This window comes from Poecilia mexicana, unplaced genomic scaffold (genome assembly GCF_051168715.1).
Source record: "Poecilia mexicana isolate PSO_F unplaced genomic scaffold, ASM5116871v1 scaffold_7, whole genome shotgun sequence".
Classification (NCBI taxonomy): domain Eukaryota; kingdom Metazoa; phylum Chordata; class Actinopteri; order Cyprinodontiformes; family Poeciliidae; genus Poecilia; species Poecilia mexicana.
Window position 1 is genome coordinate 26,247,086 of NW_028263376.1, and position 23,726 is coordinate 26,270,811.

General features: G+C 39.1%; 3 protein-coding genes and 3 non-coding genes across 6 annotated transcripts; 3 read left to right on the forward strand and 3 right to left on the reverse strand.

Annotated features, from left to right (window-relative positions):
* Positions 1–37: 37 nt before the first annotated feature.
* On the reverse strand, positions 38–1,711 carry vma22 (vacuolar ATPase assembly factor VMA22). The gene is made up of 5 exons (XM_014999405.2): positions 1,488–1,711; positions 1,136–1,239; positions 931–1,043; positions 653–844; positions 38–449 (listed from the first exon to the last, which is right to left on the reverse strand). The coding sequence occupies exons 1-5, from the start codon at positions 1,605–1,607 to the stop codon at positions 277–279; spliced, it is 702 nt and encodes a 233-aa protein (XP_014854891.2). The 5' UTR covers positions 1,608–1,711; the 3' UTR covers positions 38–276.
* Positions 1,712–2,023: 312 nt separating this feature from the next.
* Positions 2,024–2,095, reverse strand: trnae-uuc (transfer RNA glutamic acid (anticodon UUC)). The gene has a single exon. It is a non-coding gene; the product is annotated as a tRNA-Glu (tRNA).
* Positions 2,096–2,678: 583 nt separating this feature from the next.
* On the forward strand, positions 2,679–2,750 carry trnah-gug (transfer RNA histidin (anticodon GUG)). The gene has a single exon. It is a non-coding gene; the product is annotated as a tRNA-His (tRNA).
* A 219-nt stretch (positions 2,751–2,969) lies between these two features.
* Positions 2,970–5,135, forward strand: ebp (EBP cholestenol delta-isomerase). Its single transcript, XM_014999426.2, has 5 exons — positions 2,970–3,432; positions 3,617–3,920; positions 4,015–4,051; positions 4,159–4,289; positions 4,385–5,135. Exons 2-5 carry the CDS (start codon positions 3,620–3,622, stop codon positions 4,603–4,605), a joined length of 690 nt encoding a protein of 229 aa, XP_014854912.2. The 5' UTR covers positions 2,970–3,432; positions 3,617–3,619; the 3' UTR covers positions 4,606–5,135.
* Positions 5,136–6,136: 1,001 nt separating this feature from the next.
* Positions 6,137–6,209, forward strand: trnaf-gaa (transfer RNA phenylalanine (anticodon GAA)). Its single transcript has one exon. It is a non-coding gene; the product is annotated as a tRNA-Phe (tRNA).
* A 114-nt stretch (positions 6,210–6,323) lies between these two features.
* Positions 6,324–9,484, reverse strand: fkbpl (FKBP prolyl isomerase like). Its single transcript, XM_014999340.2, has 4 exons — positions 8,936–9,484; positions 7,983–8,144; positions 7,234–7,514; positions 6,324–7,115 (listed from the first exon to the last, which is right to left on the reverse strand). Exons 2-4 carry the CDS (start codon positions 8,140–8,142, stop codon positions 6,480–6,482), a joined length of 1,077 nt encoding a protein of 358 aa, XP_014854826.2. The 5' UTR covers positions 8,143–8,144; positions 8,936–9,484; the 3' UTR covers positions 6,324–6,479.
* Positions 9,485–23,726: the final 14,242 nt, after the last annotated feature.

The window sequence follows — 23,726 nt, forward strand, 5'->3', positions numbered from 1 at the left end:
TTAATGGTAAAGGGATATAAAATATTTGAACACAAAATGTAGTTGATTCCACATTTATTTAAGCTGTGATGACAATTTGTTAGAATGTTCACAAGTCTTGGTCAAATTTACAAACTACAACACATTTATATACAAACTCAAATAAGCTACATATTTGCACTAACAACATGGAAAATTAATGAACAATAATTAATGAAGCAGGAACTGTCCAGCCTGTGATTTCCATCTTTAAATCCAGCAATAACTTCTTAAATAATCTGATTCTGACGTTGTGATCTACAAACTCTCATTTGCTGAAGGAACATCCTCTTCTTTCTCATTTAATCCAGCAGAGGCGTTCGCTTCAGGACCAGTGGAGCCGTCATTGTTTCTCAAGTCGTGCTTCAGCTCCTGTCTGGCATTTAAAACCACGATCTGGAGAGCTGCAATCTCTGCTGAAAGCTCTATGACTGCAATGGAACAGACAGGAGAAACTCAATTAAGAACCACAAATTATTCAATGGAATTTATATTTATATTATACAATCGTCATGGATCCAAAGGTCCATGTTTTCAAATATTCTCGCTAATATACCAGTGTGTGTTTAATAAGCTGTACATTGTGAATGCACAACAACGCTTTGGCAAAAATGTCCTATATTTTAAGCCATACCTTGTTTGAACGATGACTGTGCTTGTTTTAGAGACTGCGGCACCAAAATCCCAAACCACTTTAGTGGGTCCTGCTGAGGATTATGGTCTCTTTTCCTGCCTGGGTTTACCTCAGGAGATTTTTCACTGCTCATATCTTCACTTGTCTTTTTTTCTGCTGTATCACTTTTTGTAGTTTTTCTTCGCCTGATGCCTGTGAAATAAAAATAAAAGAGTGAAGTCTAAAAGAAAAAGGTTTATAGTAGATATTGCCAGAACACATTTTTCTCAGTGCATCACCTTCTTCTTGAGGTCCAATGTCCTCTATTGGGGTTGGTTCTTTTACAAATTCGTCATTGCATTTTTGTGACGATCTTTCTGCGCAGAATTCTACCTTGTCATTCTGCAAGGTTCTGGTACACAGAAATACACAAAACAAAAAGTTAGCGGAAACTGAAAATGCAAAAACTTTGACTTTAAGAACATTTACTTTATTATTCCCCACCTAACATGCACAGAAACCAGTGGCTCCATCTCGTTTGCAAACTGAAGAGCAGAAACCTGCTTGTTTCCCATAGAATAACGGGCCTTGCTTATGGAGAACCACCCCTACGTAGAAGTGGAGAACAGAAGTAAAAATATAAGAATCAATACAAGAGTACAGTGGAAAAATTCATAAAATACTAAATTGTCCTGATTTAAATCGTTTTAAATATTGTTCTGCAATATCTAGCAAGCTTTGGTTAACAGCTTAGTTCATTACACAAACTAATAGCTTAAAAACAAATACAATTGCTTCTGAAAATTATAAATTTTTTAGAGTGCGAATGTGGATGCACATTGTGTCATTTTTCTACCTGCTCGATGAGTGAGTTCAGAGTCTTTCGTTTCTCCTCCAGTAACTCGAGCTGATCCATAAAATAAAGCAGCTTTTCATCCAATAAAAGACAAGATTCTTCTTCTCTCAATACACCCATGACGGCTGTTCAGAAAGAAATGTTTTCCGTACAGTTTATATCTCGGCTACCATCAACACCAGATCCACTCAAGACGACGCGTACAACTTCCGTATAGGTGTCACATGACATCGTAAGTCACATGACTGCATTTTTCCTCTGCCACAGAGAAGTGTATAATTAACCACATGTCTATGATTAAACTTGCCAACTTTGTGAATATTTAGCAGCATAAGAAAAATATTTTCAGTGTTACGTGATGAGAAACAGCTTATATCGGCAGTAAAAAAAAAATTAAAGTTCGACATGAAATATGTGGTTTTCAATTTTTATATCTTTATCACATAACGACGTACTTAATTAAGTAAAGGTAAAATATTATGGCCAAATATCTACAATTTCAATATTTTTAAAAACATCAGAAGAAACAAAACGAGTTCCCATACCGGGAGTCGAACCCGGGCCGCCTGGGTGAAAACCAGGAATCCTAACCGCTAGACCATATGGGACTTATATCAGCAATAGTAACATGGGACTTACTAGACAGTTACTGTTACACTCTGTAGCTGCCATGAGGCAGTAGATTTGGACCTGTACGCATTTCATGTCCCTCACCCTTGCTGTCTACTGCGCTACAATCCTCAGTCCACACCCTCATAACCCAACAACGGACAGCTCCATAAATTTCGCTAATGACAGCTCTGTCACTGTGCTACCTCCGTCATTATAATTGATACTGCAGCACACCATTCAAGTTTGAATGGTAAAAAAAAATGAACGACGTGAAAAACATTTTTATAAAATGTATCTACTGCAGCTATAATCTTTGCATTTGTAAAGTCTTTCTGCAACTGTGACTTCCATCTGATAAACGGGTGAAATTTAACTACAAAGCTTGTTCATGCCACAGTAAGCTTTACTCCTTCTATGTGTACCTTCAGGCTTTTTTCGAATAGTCTTTCTGTAAGTTAAACATTTTTTATAAATTACCCGTGAACTTTACTTCCTGATTTACTTCACTCGTCCCCGAGATCATACACCTAGGTTCATAAAGCCAGCTAGTAAAGTACATTTCAGATCCCCCAGTAGCTCGCCGTGATCGTATAGTGGTTAGTACTCTGCGTTGTGGCCGCAGCAACCCCGGTTCGAATCCGGGTCACGGCAGGGTTAAAATCCCTGACACGGCTTGGGGGTAACATTTTTTGCTAAAATTTGTCTGACTACATAAGTGAAGATTGTACTGTTCATAAAGAAACTAGTAGTATTAAATTGTATCTTCGTGTGTGTGTTTACGTTTCCTGCACATATGTAGTCTCAGTGACTTACTTTAGCCCCATTATGACTTATTTAATATCAAATCTTAATTAAGTACATCCCCAACTCACTGCTCGATGAGCAACAGAATTCTGAAACTGTTCCTCAGTTTCAAATTTGCAGTTTCAGGATTCTTGTGAATCTGTCATGGTCTGCCGTCTAAGCGTGCTTTTTCTTGTTCTTTTTTTTTTTTAATCAAAAGGAGGAGGGTATTTGGCAAAGAATGGCTCCTGTTCATTGGTTGTTTTCGTAAGCAAAGTCCATGTTCCGAGACAAGGAGCCAATCATCTGAACCGTCAGATCGAATGCACGTTTTCATGCGTTCGGCCCCAGCAATTACAGGTTTTCCATTGGTGTTTGTAATCGTGAGTTACCGCCCCCCAACTTGACAGACTTCCGTGTTTGTGCTCACGCGTCACACTTTCATGTGGAGCAGTTGGGAATCTGCTGGATATTAATTTTGATTTTGCCCAGTCTTCAGACATTCTTACAAAAACAGTGTGGCTGGTCCATAACATTGTTAGCATATCTGGTGAGTTGAACCAGCTGATACCAGCTTTTATTTATTTATTTTTTTCATTTATTCTCTTGAACTCTGACTCTGAAAGATCTGAGAGCTGGAATTGCTTTTCAGTAAGGGTAGTAATATTTAAAATGATCACATCTGTATTAATAATAATAATAATAATAATAAAGAAAATTCTGTCTTCAAATAGATAATGGATGCCTCCTCAGCAAAAATAACTCCTCATCCTTTCTGGCCCCGGGACCTGGTGATCCCCTCCTATGTGGCTAATGATCGGTCCATGTCAGAGATTCTGGTGTTTCTCTTTTCTGTCTCTGGGGCTTTTCTACTTGTAACCTGGCTGATCACTGGGATCGCTGGCAGGCTGGGAACATGGAGGCGTCTGGCCGTCTGCTGGTTTGCCGTTTGCGGATTCATCCATAGCGTTATCGAGGGATGGTTTTGTCTTTATTATGACATTTTACCAGGGGATCAGAGCTTCCTATCACAACTGTGTAAGTATCGCCATAAGAACAAACACAAAGAAAACCATGTCAGACATGTGTTCTTGATTTTGAAGGTAATATGTATTCTGTTTCCCTCTCTCAGGGAAGGAGTACTCCAAAGGGGACAGTAGATATATCATGTGAGTCACAATCATTTTAAAAACACTGATTAAAAAAATATACATAAGTAAAATATAAAACTGAGGTGATATGGTAAGCTATTGCTGTTTTTTTAATCCTTATTTAGAGCTGATAACTTCACAGTTTGTATGGAGACCGTGACTGCTGCCTTCTGGGGTCCGTTCAGTTTTTGGACCGTTTATTCCTTTATATCTACCAAGTCCTACAGATTTGTTCTGCAGCTGATCATTTCACTCGGTAAGAAGCTCTAAGAACTATAAAAAACAATGTTTATATAATGCTCGAGTTTCTCATATTTACACGTTGTGCCTAAATACATATTCTGTCACCAGGTCAGCTATACGGAGCAGTGCTGTACTTCTTCACGGAGCACAGAGATGGTTATGTTCACAGCGAGTTCGGACATCCAATCTACTTCTGGTTCTACTTTGTCTTCATGAATTTTCTGTGGATCGCCATTCCTCTGGTGCTCATTGTGGATGCGTGGAGACAGCTATCAGCAGCCCAGTCACTTTCAGACAGCTCGAAGACACAGAAGGTTAAAAGGAAGTAATGTTTGACGAGCCGTCAAAATGGGACATACAGAAAATGCATTTTAAAAGTTTAACAAATGCAAACTATCTGTATGTTGCAATATTGATCTAATTGTCAAAAAAGTGCCAGCAAACTATGTAATATCTGTTAATCAGCAGATATTAAAGCTTATGTTGATTAAGTGAGTATGATCTGCTATGACATATGACGGCACGTCTCTGCTGCTTGTGGAATATTCTGTGTGCACGAACAACTCCGTCCGTACCAGGCTCGGTCTGCACCTGCAGCTGCAAAATCTCGGAATAACAACTCCTTGTTAGGAAGTAGGTCTGATGAATTGAAACCAAAATCATTTTAGTTACTTGAGCACACCGTGCTGGAATATTCCAAAAGCAGTGTATTGTGCAGCTTCGGTGTGTCTTAAATCTGTATAACTGCGGGTAATCATAATGTATACCTCACCTTGCGGCATCTTTGTATGCATTTTTGTTGTTGGAGCTCCAAAGGTGCCATTGCATTTTATTAAAGTTTGGTTGATTTTGTCTTCGATTTCTCACATCACGAACCTTGGGGGAGGGGGGGGGACATGTGTGACCGTCTTCGATATAACCAAGCTATCTGAGGTCAAATAGCTCAAATATCTCCTATCTCAATGACTGCTGGAGATAGGCACCAGCCCCTTTGCAGTTATGCAACGATCATCATGTTCTGATAATGAAGGGATGAGTAGTGCATTCTTACAAGTGGCAAAATCCTTGCCTTCTTATGCAAAGGGAGGCTGATAAGGCTGATTAGCTTTAGTACCATCTATGTTTTAGAGTCACTATTCAGTTCTTCTGATTCTTGCACTTTATAGTGCAAATTAGATTTTTGGGGGGCAAATATTTCTTTTTTTTTTTGGCTCTACTGACATTTGAATCGACAAGAAAGTGGGTTGTAAGAGAGAGGCTGAAGACGTGGCAAAGGTCAACAGCCCAGGATTCAAACCTGTAGATGGGTTACGCACTTTACTCCTACACCACCACCATGACTAATATTTTGAATAACTTACAATTATCTGATGCCTCTTCATAGTAATGCTGACTCCATGACAACTGTAAATACAAAAATTGACAAAGAAAATCAGATTTATCACTGTGGAATATTTAGTCCAACACTTCACTTTTTACCACTGAGGTTATAAAACTGATCACATTTGAGTATTTGTGTTTTATTTCCATATGCATTTGGAAAGAAAACACTGGATCAAATTTACACATGAAAATTTAAACTATGAATTTTCATAGGTTTGTGACCTCTAATGAGATCCAAATTATAAGAGAAAAAGGTACTATAAAAACGGTGTTTACTGAAACTATCATTAAATTTGAAAAGCATGGTAGCGATGTGCAGGAGTTGGTGAAAAACCTTAAACGTTTACAAAATGGAGGGCTGGATTTATGGAAACCTTTCGAGCAGTTTCCTCAAAAGTAGGTCATCTGAGCAGACTACGCAACCTGACGATGTCACGCGTCTTGGTATATCGAATCAAGGCCTTACCAAACCCGCACGCCGAAATAGCTCAGTTGGGAGAGCGTTAGACTGAAGATCTAAAGGTCCCTGGTTCGATCCCGGGTTTCGGCATTTTGCTATTGCGTTCAGTTTTGTTAATTTCTTGCGCCATCTTGTGGCCAGACACCGAACACTGTAGACATTCATTAAAGGCGACCATTTTACGACAATGAGCTCAGTCAGTCGTTCGTTTGGTTGAATATTTATTATGCCAACCTCCATTCAAGGAGATCACACATATTTGCAGTTATAAGGCTTCACTTTGTAACAGAGGTCATGTCATAATTGCACTTCAGATCTAATTATGAGGAAAAACATTATTAGAATTATAACATTCTATCTTTAGCTAAACATTTTACTGAGTCTCAATCCCAGCTGCACATTTCTCTCCTTTTCTCTACTCATTATCTCTTTGAGCGCCTTCACAGCAGCAGGCAGGTCCGGCTGGATTTCCAGCAGTTTCTTAAATGCCTCTTTGGCCTCATCCAGCTCGTTCAACTTCTGGCACGCCTGGCCCAGGCGGTACCAGGCCTTGGAGGCGCCAGGTTCGAGCTGAGTCGCTTTAGCAGCATTGTCCCTGGCTCGCTGTGGTTGGTTTAATTTCAGCTGGCACAGAGACAAGTTGGAGTGAAGCTCAGCTTTCTTGATTTTAAGCTGATCAGATGAAGGGATCTGATGCGTTTCTTCCAAAGAGTTTGTGTCTTCCGCCTCTCCAACGAGGCCACAAAGGGGGATGAGGAGCTTGAGGGCCCGGCTGTAGCTGTCCGTTGCTCCCCATATGTCCCCGCTCCTGAATCTACCGCCACCTCGCTCCTTGTGCAATTTCACCCACTCCCATCTTTCAGTGGGGGTCATCTCCCAGGATTCCTTTCCTGGAGTGAACGCTTGGAGCTCCACAGTGGCAACGAGAGGAAGGTCTCCATACGAAGGCTGGTGAGGAGAGGCTTCTGGTCCAGTTCCAATGGGTATAAGTTGTATCTGAGCAATTAGACACAGTGATTAGACCTGTGATGAAACTGACAGAACAGATTTAACTTCATTTAATGGGGTGGGGGGGACTCTCTAAATCCAGTATCCCTAGAACATCCAATCTTACCTCACATTTCTCCCCTGCTCTCATCCCCTCCAAACATGCCTCAGTGATATCGCACTGACCCTCCCCCAGCCTCAGCGTTGTCCAATCACCCAGCGGCACCTGCAGCACAGCATCCTGACGCCGCAGAATTGGAGTCGGCACCAAATCTGTAGCAGCAGTGACTGCCATCTTCTCATTTTCTTTTGTAGATGGAGGCCCATCGGAGTCATCGGTCTGAGCTTTGAGCTGCACTTTGACGCGACACAGTGAGCCCAACTTCGGACACCGATTAGTTAGACAAGCTACGGGGAAAGAAAGAGAAAACGAGTTTGAAAAACATGCGCCTGTACACAGAAATAGTGTACTGCTAAATATTAGTCATATTAAAAATGTTAAATTATAAGTAGAGATGCTAAAAAATAAAAAAAAAATCAGCTGTTGACCAGAATTGGTCAAATTTCAACTTGATCAAACCTGACTCCAAGACTAGTGGATTGGGAATATCCAAAATCTAGTTACTTCCTCTCTTTAAAAATAAAAGCAAAAATATTTTTTTTCACAGTTTTTCCCACAAATGTTTCCTCTTTTCCTAATACAATTGATTCCTTGTGACTAATTATTCTATTGCTAGATGGGGGAAAAAAAGTCAATACTGCGCTTATACGTTTCCAACATTGTAATCAACAGGTTACAGTACTATAAAAACTAGACATTCGAAATAGGCCACAAAATTCTGATCAGGGAAACTGCAACTAAAAGGAATGTCCTACATGCATCATCTGCTGTATTGGAAGAGATTTGTTGAGTCCACTCATGCGTCTCATTTCGCTGAACCCTCCAGAGGCCTCCGGGACACACAGAAACCCAGGAGGCGACATCAACAGCTTCTTGTTTATCGGGCTGCATTTCTGTCATGTCAACAGGCTCCATCACTGCGTGGAAAAAATATACAGACAAAATATAAAGATAAACAATTAGTTGTATTCATCTCTATTTTTAGATCATATTAAAAAGATTAAAAATATTTGGAAAAAAAATGGCAAAGCTCCTGTTTTGAGGGAAAGTACAATTCCAGCTTCAGACACTGATGTATTTATGTAATCAATGGCAAAAAGAAAAAAAAAGTGTTTTTTTATTTTATTTTACTATTATTATTAGAAATAATAATAGTAGTCTTATTAGTCTAGTATTATTAGTCTGGAAAACATAAAAAGTCTTATCAGTTTTCTCACGTGTTGTTACTAGAGCCATGTTTGAATGAAAGCTTTTTCTTTTAGAAGCAGTAATTTATAGCCATAATATAAGATTAACAAAAAAACATCCATGACATGTTATTATATAAAACGAAAATGGTAAGTTAGTTTGACTGGTACTAGATTTTATTTTTTTGGGGGGTGGGGGGCGAAAAGCGCAGTGCTTTAGCAAAACGGCAGAGCAAAATAATAATAATAATAATATATTTTAAAAAGTCACACAAAGTTACCATACTACCACAACCACATAATGTCACTATTTGTTTGCATGGCTAAAATATAAGGTTAGGTATTGTAACAAGTTATCCACAGGGTTATTTGCGCGTTTTTGTAAGCGTTTATTATTGCACACGGTGAATTATATTATGCAGCTTTTTGTTTAGAGCAACACGAGCACAGAGAAGCGTACTAAACAACCTGCATTTCATCACTCTGGAAAAGAGTCGGACCTCTGGACTCCAAACACCCACCTTATCCCACACAGAGGAGTCAGTTTCCCCGTCCTTCACACAGTAACACTCCCGCAGCTTGTACCGGATAAATATTAATAACAAAAGCTCTTCTTAGCGCCCTGTCTGCCTCTTTCTCTTTGTGTTAGAGGCTGGCGTCCAGCTACACAATGTGTAGCACACAGTGTGGTGAGGATCATTACTGCCCTCTATCGAGCTGGAGTCTTCTTTCTGTTATATCAAAGGGAATTCAGACATTGGTAGCATATTTTCCTCTTTAACGCTACAGTTTCCATTTCCATATCTATAATGCCATTATGTGTTTCCAGAAAAAAAAAAAAAAATAAATAAATAAATAAATAAAACTAAAAAACACTATAGCCTTTTGAAATAATCCTAAACTTATAAAGTTCGCCTGTAAAACATCTTTTCTGCTTTTCTAGCAGATGTACATAACAAGACTACATTGTGAGTCAGCCACTACAAAGGAAAAACAAAAAAATTGGTAAATTTATTATACAGAGTTTTATGCTAGAAAGATTGTTGCTTAACAATCCTTTAAAGGCTGCAGTGATGCCTGCTTTTAGCTCTGATGCCTAACATGTTTTTCTTCCTCTAAAATTTTGAACAGATTCCTAGGTACATTATATATTTAAACGACGGTTTATTTAGAAATGACCTTTTGCCCCTAACCCTTCTTGAATTGGTCGAGAAGTCACTTTCCGATTTCTTGACAAGTTTCAAGTCTTGTCCAATTATCTGGTACTCTAATTTTCTAAGAAACTATTATGATCTTCATAAAATAAGCACATGAACTATAATGATACTAGTTTTTCTTTTTAAGTGGAATAAAATTCCTCTTTGGATTTCATTATTTTAACTTATTAAGGTACATACCTGGATATAAAGATTAATGTCAAAGATCAGAATTCGTTGAATTTGCTTGATTTCAGTAAGAAAATAATAATAATAATAGTTTAGCAATGTTAACATTTAGTAAGATGACAACATTTTTTTATGTAAATGTAAAGAAGGTATTAAAGGCAAATAAAGAATGACAAAGAAGCTTGAACAAATTTGTTGAAAAACATTAATTTCCAGTAGGGGTCGCTCTCTACTCACTCATTTGACAACATGACCCCTCACAGAACATTGCATATTGTCGGCACAGGCTGGTGTATGTCTACATATGTGTTGTTTTCAAAAGCATCTTTGTCCTCCTGACACATGCACCCATATGCAAAGTAAGGAGAACATTTTGGAGTGAATACATTTTTAGAGTGGTTTAGTGGACAGTAAAGGGGCCTGATGAATATACAAAATAGGGGCCCCAGTTGCTTAGAACTGGGGATGACCAGAACCAGCTGGTCAGCAGACTTATGTGACTGAGCAGGACTGCAGCGGTGGAGAAGCTCAGCGAAGTGAGGCGGGGTAAGGCTGTTTAAAATCATAAAATCAAACAGAAAGATTTTAAAATGAACTCTAAAATACCCGGGCAGTCAGGTAATGTGCTCTCTGTTCCTGTTCAGAGGCACTCAGCAGCACTCTGCACCAGATGCAGACCGGTGAGTGAGGACTGGCTGATTCAGAGGTAAAATAAATTTGCAGTGATCCAAGCTGCGATAAAATGAAGGTATCAATTATTGTTGCCTTGAATACGAATTCATTAAAATGCAAAAATTGTAGGGCCATCCAAACTTGAATAAAGATAAGTCAGAGGTTTAGGCTTCACCTTGCCTTAGAGACACAACAATCTAAGGCAATAGTAAGCATGGCAATGGTATAAAATATAGTGTTTTCTATAGAAACTCTGGAAGACCACATAGATAGAAGCTTCAAAACAAGTTTTATTTGTATACTGCCAAGTGAGAGTCTTTGCTAATGCAATGGAAGACAAACTGATGGCTATTTTGCACATTATCAGGGATGCTAATAATGTGAGTTTTCGTCTGACTTCCCCAGTGGTGCTATTATAAAATATAACTGCTGGTTTAGGTGAGCATGTACCTGGTTCTGTGAAGTACGCAATAGTCGCTCAGAGGCCACAGTTTCAGTTGTTGGATCAAGCAAAGAGCTGCAACACCAGCAGCCAGAGCTTCAGACTAATGGAAGGTGTTCAGCCAGAGGGATTCAACACTCTTCCAGAGAAGACGGCTGTAACTGGTTGAAATTGACAGTTGGACATGCGAAGCATAGTGTGTCTACTCTTCTGCGTTTTTCTGTCACGTAGTATCAAATGAAAGTCACACTAGGCGACAGACACTTACACACACTCACACACACACACACACACGCACACACACACACAGCCGCGACCCAGGCCACAATGACACCAGCTCCTAAACAGATCTGGCTTCAAGAATGTTGATTCCTCATAGTGTAAGCAGCACATTCTACAGTGGCTGCATGTGTGCGCTGGACTGCGTTGGACACTTTAACTGCATCTAGAGTTACTGCCGCTGGGCTGTTTGTTGTCTATGAGCGACCTGAAGAGAGAACTCGGACTTTAGAGCATAAACTGAAGCCAGAGAATGTGCTGATGCTCTGCAATCTAGAAAAACTCAAGAATCATCAAAGCAATTTAGATTTCTTCTACCGGTTTTTATTTTATTAGGGTTTCCAGACTAGGTGAGGATCAGAGCTGGTCGGCTAATAAAAGTCACAGAAATTACACAGTTGAGAGTGACATATCTAAGCAAATGGCACTGTGAAAGTGCAATCATGTCTTCAGTACCACTTTTCAAAAGATACAATCACAACTTGACTCAAGTCAGAGTCATCTGAATATCTGATGTTTGAGCAGCTGTAATTAAAATGTGAACAAATTATAGTGTTTCTGTTGCAAAAATAGGAACTGTTAATGTTTCGACTGTGCACATACTATTGTTTTCTGGCTCCAAATGGATACACTTTTTGCAGCTGATTAATATAATCCAGGTAATGTTTTGTATGACTCCTCTTTGAGTTATACAATATCTGAAAACCTGACATGTGTCAAAACAAAACTGATTTCCAGTCGGGTAATCCACCGAATAGCTGCCATTCCAAGAGACGCATGGCTCTTTGATATTTCTTCACTGCCTCGATAGGAAACCTAAAAAGCCCAACATGCTCATCTGTTTGTTGTCTTCTAACAATATGGGAAAACCTGACATTAAGAGTGGGCAAATTAGTTTCATTTGAAGCATAACGGCGATCTTAAAGTCTATTAAACCGTTTCTCTGGTCTCTTGGGGGCACAGTTCTAGAGCTGGAGTATTTGGACAGGAACCCACTGAGGGGAGGAGATGGCTATCTGGAGCTGCAGGGCAGACTGTGGATGGCAGGAGCTTTGGGTTTTATTTAGTGAACGTGCAGAAACTGTTTTTCTATGAGGAAACCTGCGGAGATGCTTGGGACAATGTTTCTATATGTGTTTCTGCGTGTGGGTGCAGTTCGGTGTGTGATTAGAGATAGTCTCCATTAGGCTTCTCTGTATGCATGTTAGCACACATCTGGATATACTTTTGCCTCTACAGTTATACCTTCATAACCAACGGCCTTATGTGTGACCCTTTAATGCTTTCCAAGACTTTGAGATAAAATCAGTTACCGACTGCCATATCTCCACACCAGTGCCATCTGTTCTTATCCTCCAAGTTTTCTTTTTTTTTCAATCATTTGTTGATTTTTTATTTTTTCTTTGGTTGTCAGTAATAGTGGTAACAGTTCCAGTTTTGGCTTGACAGTGTACGCTCAGTCAAAACACCCATGAAGACTTTACTGCTTTGTTAAGGTGAGGATTTGCCTGTGTGAGGTCCAGACTGTTAACACTGTACAGGTGGGACCCTCGCATCTCTACTTTAAAGAGCAGCTTAACTCAACATGATCAGAAATCCTCGGGTCAGTTCCAATTTGTTCAGGTCTAAGGTTTAGATCGGGGTATGAGGTCCGCAGAAGGGGGTGAGCGGCTCAAATTCAGACCAGCCTGGAGTCAGAGTAACACTTAGCATCACAGCTCCCGGTAGGTGTGACTGTAAATGTTTATCATGTTAAGCTTTGAAAGGATTTTTGAACGTCTTGGAGTTTTGTTGAGCACAAACACAGTGAATGAGTGCATACCTAAATGTTTTACACAGTGACCTTGAAGGTTAAGCAACACAGCTGAAGCTACGCGTTAAACTCGACGTAAACTAAAGGTTCATGTCCTACCTAAAAGAAAAAAGAAAAAAAAAATTTGGAAGATAGTGTTGATTTCTTTCTACATCCTGTTTGTATTGTTACTGTATGAGAGAGTCTGTGTGTGTGGCCAGAGAGTGAGTCCAGCTGTGGGGTTTCAGATGCAGTAAAGACAACTGGAATGAACCCACACCTTAAAATGTCACCTCAAAATGATGTCACATACATAATTCTAACGCACACAAAAGCTTTTAATAATACTTCTCACCATTTCATATTTCATGGCACTGCAGAATGTTGCAGTTTCCATAGTAATTGGGTCAAATGCCGACTCCATCTTGTAACCCAAGAGTGTCTTTGGTCAACCCTGTTGTGACTTAATGAGGGTAACTCAAGACATAAACAACTATGGCTAAGTATGCACAATCAAAGGATGTCGTGAGCGATTTCAGGGAAGATTTGAGTGATTTATCCACAATTTTGGAGGGTGAAACTAGACTGAGTGATGAAGAACAGGAAGCTGGTTTAACTGAAGAACTGCAACCTATTTATTAGAGCCATATAGTTCAGGAAGCAACCACGACACCAACATTTTTGGGGAGGAAGGGTCCGACGGCTGAACATCGGTCCAGTCCATATCACACGATGGTAATTAACAGATCTATGTAAAGAATAAATATTCATCTTTAATTCTGGTTTAATTCAATTAATCCAGTGACATTGCAGGAACTGGTTCAACTTCTGCATGTGTTCCAACATATGAGTCGTCTGAGCATGGCCTTCAGTAACCAGCCTTTCTTTTCCTCTCGTTTCCAAGTCTTGACTTCGATTTTTCTGCTTCTGAAATTTTACAGTTCTAAAATGTATTTGTTTCAGAAAAACAGTGAAGATTATTTCTGCTTTATTGGAAATTTGATTTGAATAAAAGGTGTCGCTCTAAAGAACCGGGTTTGATCAATATCTGCAAAAGTAGCCTGTACGTTTATAAACACTTTTAGGTACCTCATAAAATTCAGATTTTCATAAATGCAATTTGTAGAGACCTTGGAATGCCACATTTACTGGTAGAAAAAGCATTTTAGATAGTCTTAGCTTTTATTCTGTCTTGCAATACCTAATTTAATACCTTCAGGCTTCAAATCTCGAAGTCTTTGTGATGTTATTTTTTTTGCAGCTTTTTGCTGAAACAAAATTCATCATGTGAAGGTTTTAAGGTTGTGAAGCATAAATGTCAGGTTGGATACCTTTCCGGAGCCTCCTGTATCCTGGATGAAGAAATAGGGCAGTATAAAAAGTGGACAAAACCAAACAGGGCAGCCCACCTATCTCAGTCCAACATGCGGCGGGCAGATGTACGCTCTCAGAGTACAAAAGGTAGATTTAAATAGGAGCCAGCTGATTTTAATGCTTTTTCCCGAAAACCGGTCGTCATATTGTCTGTTGCTCCATCTTTTGCTTATCTTTGCAGACACCTACTGCTAATTCTCTCTCGTCGTTGACCTATGACTCCATGCCCATACTTTTTCACATCCACGCCCACCTCTCTTTTGTTCTGCTCCGGGCGGGTGTATGTGTGGTAGATTTCAGAGGTGCAGGTAGAAAATAAATCCATAGCAGCTCTGACATCTCACAGTTTCTGGTTCCCATTTGGTCCAATGTCCTGCAATCAGTCACTTTTGCTCTTCGCCCTTCATTCTTCATTGTTCTCATTCTGAAGACGTCTCCAAAAAAATTGGGAAATTTCTCGAGTTACACTAAAAAAAAAAAAAAAAAAAAATGCAATGGATATCATGTGTTCAGAAAAAAAGAGGTATCCACACCAATAAAATAAAGTCTGATCATCACTTCTTTGTAATTTATTACACCTTGTAGGCAGCAGTGTTAAACTGACAAACATATTTAATGATAACATGAGCCAACTTGGAGTGGATTGTTGCTGCCAGCTGCTAGCTCGGTCCAGAGGGGAACGAGTTCCTTCATGGTTCTTTCATCTATGTGCCTATCAGCTTGATCAGTGAAGCCACTTAATGTGGACATGTGTTTCTTTGTGCTATCGGAGTGCTAAGAGGCACAAACACACACGCACACACACACACACACGCACACACACACACACACACATGCATCGTGAACAAGGAAGCGAGCATCTGTTTTAAATCGCTTGCAGAACGGATCACCGATTAGGTAGTCTTTAGGATTTACAGGAGCTTTAATGTGATCTTCATGCAACACCATTTAAATTCTGATGCATTTGCTCCCTTTTTCTTGTATGTGGCTACTAAATTAAAACAAATGTTTAGATATTTTTGAACCGGAGAGCCCATTTAACAAATTAGATTTTAACTGAAAGGAAAATCTACGTCTAAATCTAAAGTACAGCTTATGAATGAAGGAATAACCAGATGTATAAAAGGGATAGTCCAGGATTTTTGAAGAGCCACTTTTAATTCTATGAATGCGTTTGTGTATTTCTGTCTCCAGACGCTCAGTGCTTTCTCAGTGATTCGATTATAAATGTAAATTACTTAATTATAGACATATGTGGCTTGATTTATTTGCAGATGTGGACAGGTTTTTACAGACATCTGATGAGAATTTCACATCAGTTGATTTTTTTTTCTCTAACACTTATTTTATCTGCAGTATTTGATCTCCGTGGTACAATCAGGAACACAGCAACTACAGTCATGGTTATTATACGGTTTTAACCTTTTTTTTTATTTGCAGTGCAATATTTTGATAGCAAACATACAAATTTTACAGTTTTCTTTTAGAAAAAGTATGAAAATAATATAAGCGCACTCAAGAGAAAGAATCGAGCTGAGTGATCCAAACAATTAATAGTTGCAGAACCTTAAAGGAGCTATGCCTCAACTTAGTCTTACAGCATATTATATCTTGGGAAATCATGAGAGTACCAGTCAATTGTGACAATGCTTTCTGTTACCCCATCCGTCCATTTTAGTCCGCTTATCCGGGTTGGGTCGCTGGGGTAACAGGATAAATGGAGGTCCAGACTTCCCTTTCTCCAGCCACTTGGGTCGGCTCCTCTGGGGGAATCCCAAGACGTTCTCAGGCCAGCCTAGAAACATATTCCCACCAACATGTCCTGGGTCTTCCTAAGGATCTCCTGCCACTTTACAATCCATTCATAGATGGCGGCATCCATTTTTTACTTTCATACACAGAGAATTGCTGAGTACAAAGTGTGCATGTGGATCACTTTGGAGTCAAAACTCACAAGTCTGATTTCATTCTGTATTATGAATAACCACATTTAAAAAAAAAAAGGATTTAAGCAAAAGCACTTTCTTTTTAGATTTAAATCATGCGACTAAAACTATTTTTAGTAGAAGTATTAAAATAAAATATGCTGGGCAATTAAACAAACTGCTTCAGCAAACATTTTAGGACTAGTATAGTAGCGATATGTCAGCAGTTTCTTAACTGGTACTTTTGAATTGAGGTAAAACTATGGAAAATGTGGTGTTAGCAAGACATGAGCCAAACCATAAGTCATATGGTGGTAGTTAGACTGATTCTCTTATGAGACCTCTTTAATCCTCCAAAGTGAGGTCACTCTGACCGCCGCTCACAGGTAAGATGATGCTTACTAGCAACCGTTCAACACAACCTCTCTAGAAGTATTCTCTTTTAAGATTGTCTTAAAGGGCCATTGTTGTGCACAGATGTCATCCTGTAAATAGGCCTACTGCTTGTGGCAGGAATGTGGGCTTTATCAAAGCCCCTTGATGACCGCTGGTATTGCAGAAGCTGAAAGAAGTGGGGGTGACCACCATGTTGGAGTCCTACCTCCCAGCGTGTGTATATATGTGTGGGGTGTCTGTGGTACAGAATGCCTGAAACCAAACTAAAATTGATTTTTATACGCTTGTCGCTAAAAGGAGCCAGATGTGGCTGCCTACTGGGAGCTCGCTATCGAAACTAGCTTATATACTCTTTTTTTTTTTTTTTTCATTTCTTTAATGAGCTGTGGAGATGCACTTCGATGTGTATGCATTATTGAGTAAAAACCAATGAGCCACAACAGCATTAGTTTAACTCCTTATCTGTTCTAAAGATGGCAAGCCTTTGCTTGCTTTTTCTGGAAGCAGTAAACACAGGGAACCTCTTGCATTTGTTGGAGTGGAAATTTGCATGATTTTAGCACATAAATAATAACTTGTAAATAAAAATTCCAATATAGAAGAACTTCTCATTACTTGATCGGCCAATCTGTCAAAACCATTGAGCTATGCACAGGTTCATAAAACCTAAATGAGAGGTGAAGCACTCATATTCAGAATTAGAACGTAAGAAAATATTTGCTTGGTATACATTAAAGATATGTATACTTGAGATTTGTTTTAATGCATTTATTAAGTTATATACACTGAGGTACAACATGTTAGAAACTAAATAATGTTTTACCAGAATATTGTTGTCTAATATGAAGCTGAAAGTCATATATTAACACAGAATGAATAAAACACACAACCACAATTAGACAATTTGTTTCCTCTTTCATTTCAGTTAAGATTGATGAAATTATTGCCATTTGCTGAACGCCACAATAGCAACAAAGCTACTAGTGAATTGTTGATACACAATTCACTGGTATTTGGTTTGATTGCATTTAAACCTTATGATTTGGGTCAAATGTTTTAGCTTTTGCAGCAGCTTCCTGGAGTTTTTTTTTTTTTTTTTTTTCCCCATTCCCACTTTAACTGCTCAACTGGTGTTACTGATTCAGGTTTGCAGGCTGCCTTTCTGGCACAAAACGCTAGAACTCTTCCCAGTTTTTTTTATGACCATTCAGAGTTTTTAAGCCATTTTGTAACTGATTTGATCGTAATCATATCCTCTTTATCTAATTGACCCATTAGTGCCCAAGCTTTAACATCCTGGCTGATATCTTCAAATCTTGCGTCAATATTTCCAAATGCTGTTTTTTTCCTCATGATGGCATCTATTTAGTAAAGAGTATTAGTCATTATGGCTCAACAACAAATTATATTCCCCAGAGCAGATTTTATATAGCAGTACTTTAAAGGAACATGTGTGGCTGGGCCGTTTTTAATAAAATGACTGAAATGGAAAGAGTGTAACAAATATATTAAGACAATAGACCAAGTAAATGAAACACTCATGGAAATCTAGTAAAGGTAAAAACAAAAACTATTTCTGACAAAAATATATACTTTATATATTATATATACTTTTTCTTTTTTCCCCCTGTTGAAGTTTAATTTCTCTTAAAGTAGGTACCAGTACCTGCTCTATCTATCACAGTATCTAGAAAACATAACCCATTACTGTTTTCATAGTGCTGATTGTAATATATATATATATATATATATATATATATATATATATATATATATATATATATATATATATATATATATATATATATATATATATATATATATATATATATATAAAGCTAATTGTGTAAAGGGGGTGCCATGCAAAATTGATTGATTGCTTTGATTTTTTCATGCATGTTTGACGAATCTTCAAATCTACTGTGGCAGCCACATTCTACAGCTCCTCCAGACTAGTGGCAGCAGCACTTTGCAATTAGGTGTAACTGTGAGTCCGCTCCTCAGTCCAACACTGCTGAGAACATTTGTAAAGGGCATAATGGATAGGCATGATTGTGATGACCTACTGAGTGGAAAGAGCAGTAGCTTCTGAAAGAGACAGAAGTCAATTTCAAGCCATCAAATTGCAAAATCTAATTTCTTTTAAGTCATGTTTGATATAGACAGTATTTTTCATAAAAATCGAAGGTAAAATAGCCACTTGATTTGCTTGTACCATAAAACGGCACTACGTTCCCGGGAAAATACACAATGCTACCCTTTTAACAAAACATACAAGCTTTATAGATCAGTTGAGAAAAAGCAAAGGGGCAGCATCTGAGAAAAGAAGGAGTGTTAATTGAAAGCGAATGTGTCTATTCTGGCGGTTGGTCAGAGATGGGCTGGGGTCCCACTTGGCTGCTACTTCAAAGATACTGCCCGCCTAACTCCAGCGCACCTGCAGCCAGTTAAACCCTGCTCTCATCGCTCAGGACATAGAGAGATCTCTCTCACGGTTAGAGCCTTCATCGCTTTTTTTTCCTGCCAAAGGCCACAATGGTCCATACTTAGGAATTCAGTTTAAGATACTGCACACCCTTCAGGGTAGATCTGAGCGATAGTTTCACTCGGGATGATAAACCACAAGATTAGCGTCACCTCCATCATTGTTCACACAGATATAAAGCCGACACGGGATGGAATGGTACCCTCACCGTTTTATCATAATGTCATGAAATGATAAAACAATGCGCCCATCCCTCATTGATTGATTAATCAATTTTTATTCAGTTTAATGTGCCATTCTCAGGTCTGTTCATTGTCTGGCCTTTGGAATCAAAAATAATAATAGTAATAAACAGTGGACAGCTGATTTAGATTGTACATCTTCGCATTGTTCAACCAGATCATTTATTATTTATTATTTTATTATTTTGCATTTACCGATAAGGTTTGTGTTTATAGTTTCTACACAAGAAAAATAAAATACAATAAGTAATCAATAAACAACAGCACATGCAATCTATCTAAAAACACATATTCAAAGTACCACAATGGAATCAAACCATAGAAAGTGTGAAGAATTATTGAAAATGTCACAGCCTATAAATTTAAAACAGCACAGTGGAAGAAAAGAACTAATATTTTTGATCAATTCTCACCAAATATTGAAAAGTACAATTGTCCCTGAACTATGGTAAGAGAAAAAAACTTAAGAGAGATTTTGAAATCTGACAGCCTTTACATGCACCTTTGATGCCTTACAACGCAGCAAGAAAACGGCCAAATTAGAGGCAATTCAGACTAATTACATATCCACTGTGATGCACATCAAACTCTCTGATGACCAGTCCAAATCAAACATCATGGATAAACTGCAACTGATGCCAGCAGGCTGCCTCACACTGCACCCAAGATCCAGACATATGCTTCCACCAGGACAGCAAAACCACCACAACCTCCCTGAAGACGTTTTCTATAGTCTTAATCCAGTGTGACCAGGGCCTCAAGCAGTGATCTACCACAGGCTTCTCTGTAAATAACCACAGACCCCTCTGTCAGTGATAGCGTAATGCAAAGAAGATGGTAGTTTAGAGGTTTAAAACATAGCTTTTACATTTCAATTCTGGCATTGGTGTTGTTTTAAAATAGCAAAAGTTTTTTTTTTTTTTTCTGCTTTACCAAGACAAAGATGCAAAGAGAGTTGACGGGTAACATATTGCCGCGCCGTAACTACTCCACAAAACCTCAGTTTAAAATCGAATTTATTTGAGGTTTCTGGAATATGCACATTGTCACTTTCAGTTTTTATCTGAGACGACATTATTTATTTTGTCGGTGTGCAAATGCGCTAAGAAAAGCTGCCGTTCCTTTAAGAGTCGTGATTTTGTGGACGGCTGCATGAAACAATTTTGCTAATTTAGAAGCTGTCGCAATGAATGGCAGTGATTAATTTTCACCATTCATTCACAATTTCCTCATAATATGACATGAGGTTTCATATTATGAGTAGATCTAAAACCAGAATGGTTCCTTTCATGCAACTTTTTTTAACCTTGGCTGTGATTACAACCTGATTTGTGTCACTGGGACATTTAAAGATAAAACACAGTGTTGGCATGGATCTCTTTAAAATAATTAAACACACAACAAGTTTCCAAAGAGGTAAATATAGGTCACACGCCATGTGACCCGCTGTGTTCGTCACACAGACAGGGCCCTACTAAAACAGGAAACTACTCAGCATTTACTCAGTTCTTGTCAGAAAGAAGCAGCGGCAGTGTTTGTGCTGTAAAGCTGAGCAGCATCAATTGAGGTAAATTTCAACTATCATTCTTTTTTTTTTTACAATATTTACTTATTTGGCTTTCTATAAATTGCACACTATTATAAAACCAAAAACATAGAAGTTATTGTTAAGTTAAAGATGACTGGATGTTTCGAGTGTCAAAACGGCAACTATGACCTGAATGCTCCTTTGATGTTGTCTCTATCACTCGCTCTATTCTAAGTCTTGCTGTGCGTATGTGTGTGAGAGCCTGTGCACATTCGTGGACATGAACTTTTTTTCTGGTGAAGCATGACGGCATCTTCCAGCAACGCCGTAACCTTCTGTTATAGTGTAGTCAGGACGACATCCTTGGACCCATAGTCTGTTCACGAGTTTTATCAAATCCATTGATGGCAGGCTATTCCAAGGATAAAGTAAGAAAGGCTCGCAAGTATGCCAGGCATTCATTCCCCCCGGTGGAGGCCAACTATGACGTAACATGAGTGTACATAATCTAGAATATCCACATGTGAGAGCAAGTCATTATTATTTCTCTTTTAGAGACGGATGTTCCCTCAGCGGAAATTTCTGAAATCGCACTTTTCAGGGTGAAACACGGTCGACGAGAGGCTCAGACGACACGCACTTACGTGCCAGCCAGTCGGTTCAGAAGCTTCTGACGTTCCAGCACCACTGTATTCGTTCAAAGCACTTTACCTCTGTCGGCAGATCTAAATTTACAGGACAATAAATTATTGAGGCTCTGGATTTCTGGCGCACACATTGGGGCCTGGCAAAGACTAAATATTTTTTAAGGTCTGTGTTGTAATCTGGCTTTAAGTTAGCTTCACATATACACCTACACCAATACCAAATGATTTTCATTTGATAATTATGGGAATATGCTTTCAGGCTTGGCTGTTTTACCCTCAGAGCTCATTTATAAAATAAATTGTGTCCCGTTAAAATTAAACATGAGTCTAATTAGGTGTTAAAACACATGGAATAACCACGGTGTATATTCTGATCACAGTTGAGGTCTTGTGGCTCCATTAATGGGGGATTTACTCAAATTAGTAGAAATAAAAGGCGCTGTTTTGCAAATATCAACATCCAGGGATACACAGTCGAAACCAGATGTTCACAAACATTTTATAAAGAAGACCCCTAAGCACTTTTCTAACATTAAAAAGACAAAATGCTTTCCGTTTTATCTCAATTCAAATTTGCAAACTGCAAGGACACTGTCAAATGTTCCCCTCTTTAATTATTTTCTTCTAAATGGGAGGTTTACGTGAAAGATCACTTCCACGAATGGTTTGCAAATGCTCAAGGCGTTCCCCCTGCAGATATTAGCCATGATGCAACATGAGAGGCAAAATCTATAATAAGATCGTAGTTTGTCTTCAAACAATTTTGGCAAAAGCCCAAATTATTCTTAAAAAAATCACCCTTGCTGTGATTTTAGCCTCAGATAGAGTAATTCCCAGCATTAGGCCTAAAAGGGGGAGCGGCTTTTGGTGTGCAGTTGAAGACATTAATTGGTTCAAGAAGCATGCAGTTACTCTGTTACAGAGGTGAACACAGAAGAAAAGCAGAAGTCCTGGTGAACATGCAGGCTGAAGATGGTAGAGGTGTCATTACCCCACAGTGAAAGGAGTTACGTACTGCGATGCGTTGAACTGTCACACAGAGAGAAAGAAGCCTTTACTCCCAAAGTAACTATTTTGACATAGGAAAAAGGGGAGGAAGATTGGAAACCAGAGAAAAACGTCCAATTGAGAAGTACTCGGGTGGCGGGCGTCTTGTCGAGAGCGAGATTTGCTGCGGGAGGGACCGGCGCGTCATGAGGAAAGAAGATTGTGTGAAAATATTGAAACATCCATGGGCATCAGCCAGAAAGTTAAAGCATCAGCAAAAATGGCTTGTTCAACTAAATAACGAGCAAATTAATTTGTGTGTTTGAGGCATTCTTTCTTACACATGTGGTCGGAGTAAAACTACAAGGGGAGAATTTGGATGAGTTCGACGTACCGCTTCCCTTTTCCCCTCAACCCGCTTGTCACATCATTGTGGGAACTCGGCCAGACCTGACTGGGAGCTGCCGTTCCTACCAGACGCTCGGTGGGATATGAATACTTACTGAGCTCATCTCTGGACTGGTGACTCATGGCATCACACAGTATAATCCCCACAGAAAGGACACATTACTAAGCCATTAGTCCAGCTCTCCCATCTAAACCGAATGCCTTTATATTCCTAGCTGCAACCCTACTGTCAGATCTAATCCTGAGTAACTCGAACGTATAAACATTAAGATCCCGCATCGCTGTAAATTTCATCTTTATCCCCGTTTCTCTCCAGTACGTAGTTTAAACAGCGCAACCCGAATCAGTACTTTTCCTCTGCGGAGACAGCTGTCAGATTGAACCCGGCACATCAAGGTAAACTTTTCATCCGTCTGACAAGGAGGCACTTGACTTTGTTATTGTTTATGGAGAGAAAGCTGGAGTCAAGTTCTCTGGCGAGGGGAGAGACACAGGAGTTCCAGCTACGGCCCCAGGAGGGAGAGCATAACTCAGATGTGTTTGTACTACCCTAATTCCTTTTGATTTAGCAGAAAACAGCATGCCAAGCTGCAGCGCGCAAAAATCCTCCAAAGCCTGAGCTCCTCTGTCTCACCTTGCTGACTTTCACAAACCTTCACCCCATGCTGCCCTCTGCGTAACGCCTGTGTTCTTTTTTCTGCGAAAATTGTGAAAATTAGGTTTGTTCTGTCAGCAGCAGCAGCCTGTCTG

Coding starts and splice junctions, on each gene's coding strand:
- vma22 (XM_014999405.2), bottom strand. CDS start 1,607: ATGGGTGTATTGAGAGAAGAAGAATCTTGTCTTTTATTGGATGAAAAG. Junction 1,240..1,487: donor TGAACTCACTCATCGAGCAG/GTAGAAAAATGA, acceptor ACTTCTACGTAG/GGGTGGTTCTCCATAAGCAA. Junction 845..930: donor CATTGGACCTCAAGAAGAAG/GTGATGCACTGA, acceptor TTTATTTCACAG/GCATCAGGCGAAGAAAAACT.
- ebp (XM_014999426.2), top strand. CDS start 3,620: ATGGATGCCTCCTCAGCAAAAATAACTCCTCATCCTTTCTGGCCCCGG. Junction 3,921..4,014: donor GAGCTTCCTATCACAACTGT/GTAAGTATCGCC, acceptor TCCCTCTCTCAG/GGAAGGAGTACTCCAAAGGG. Junction 4,290..4,384: donor GCAGCTGATCATTTCACTCG/GTAAGAAGCTCT, acceptor TTCTGTCACCAG/GTCAGCTATACGGAGCAGTG.
- fkbpl (XM_014999340.2), bottom strand. CDS start 8,142: ATGGAGCCTGTTGACATGACAGAAATGCAGCCCGATAAACAAGAAGCT. Junction 7,515..7,982: donor CAATACAGCAGATGATGCAT/GTAGGACATTCC, acceptor CTTTCCCCGTAG/CTTGTCTAACTAATCGGTGT. Junction 7,116..7,233: donor GAGCAGGGGAGAAATGTGAG/GTAAGATTGGAT, acceptor CTAATTGCTCAG/ATACAACTTATACCCATTGG.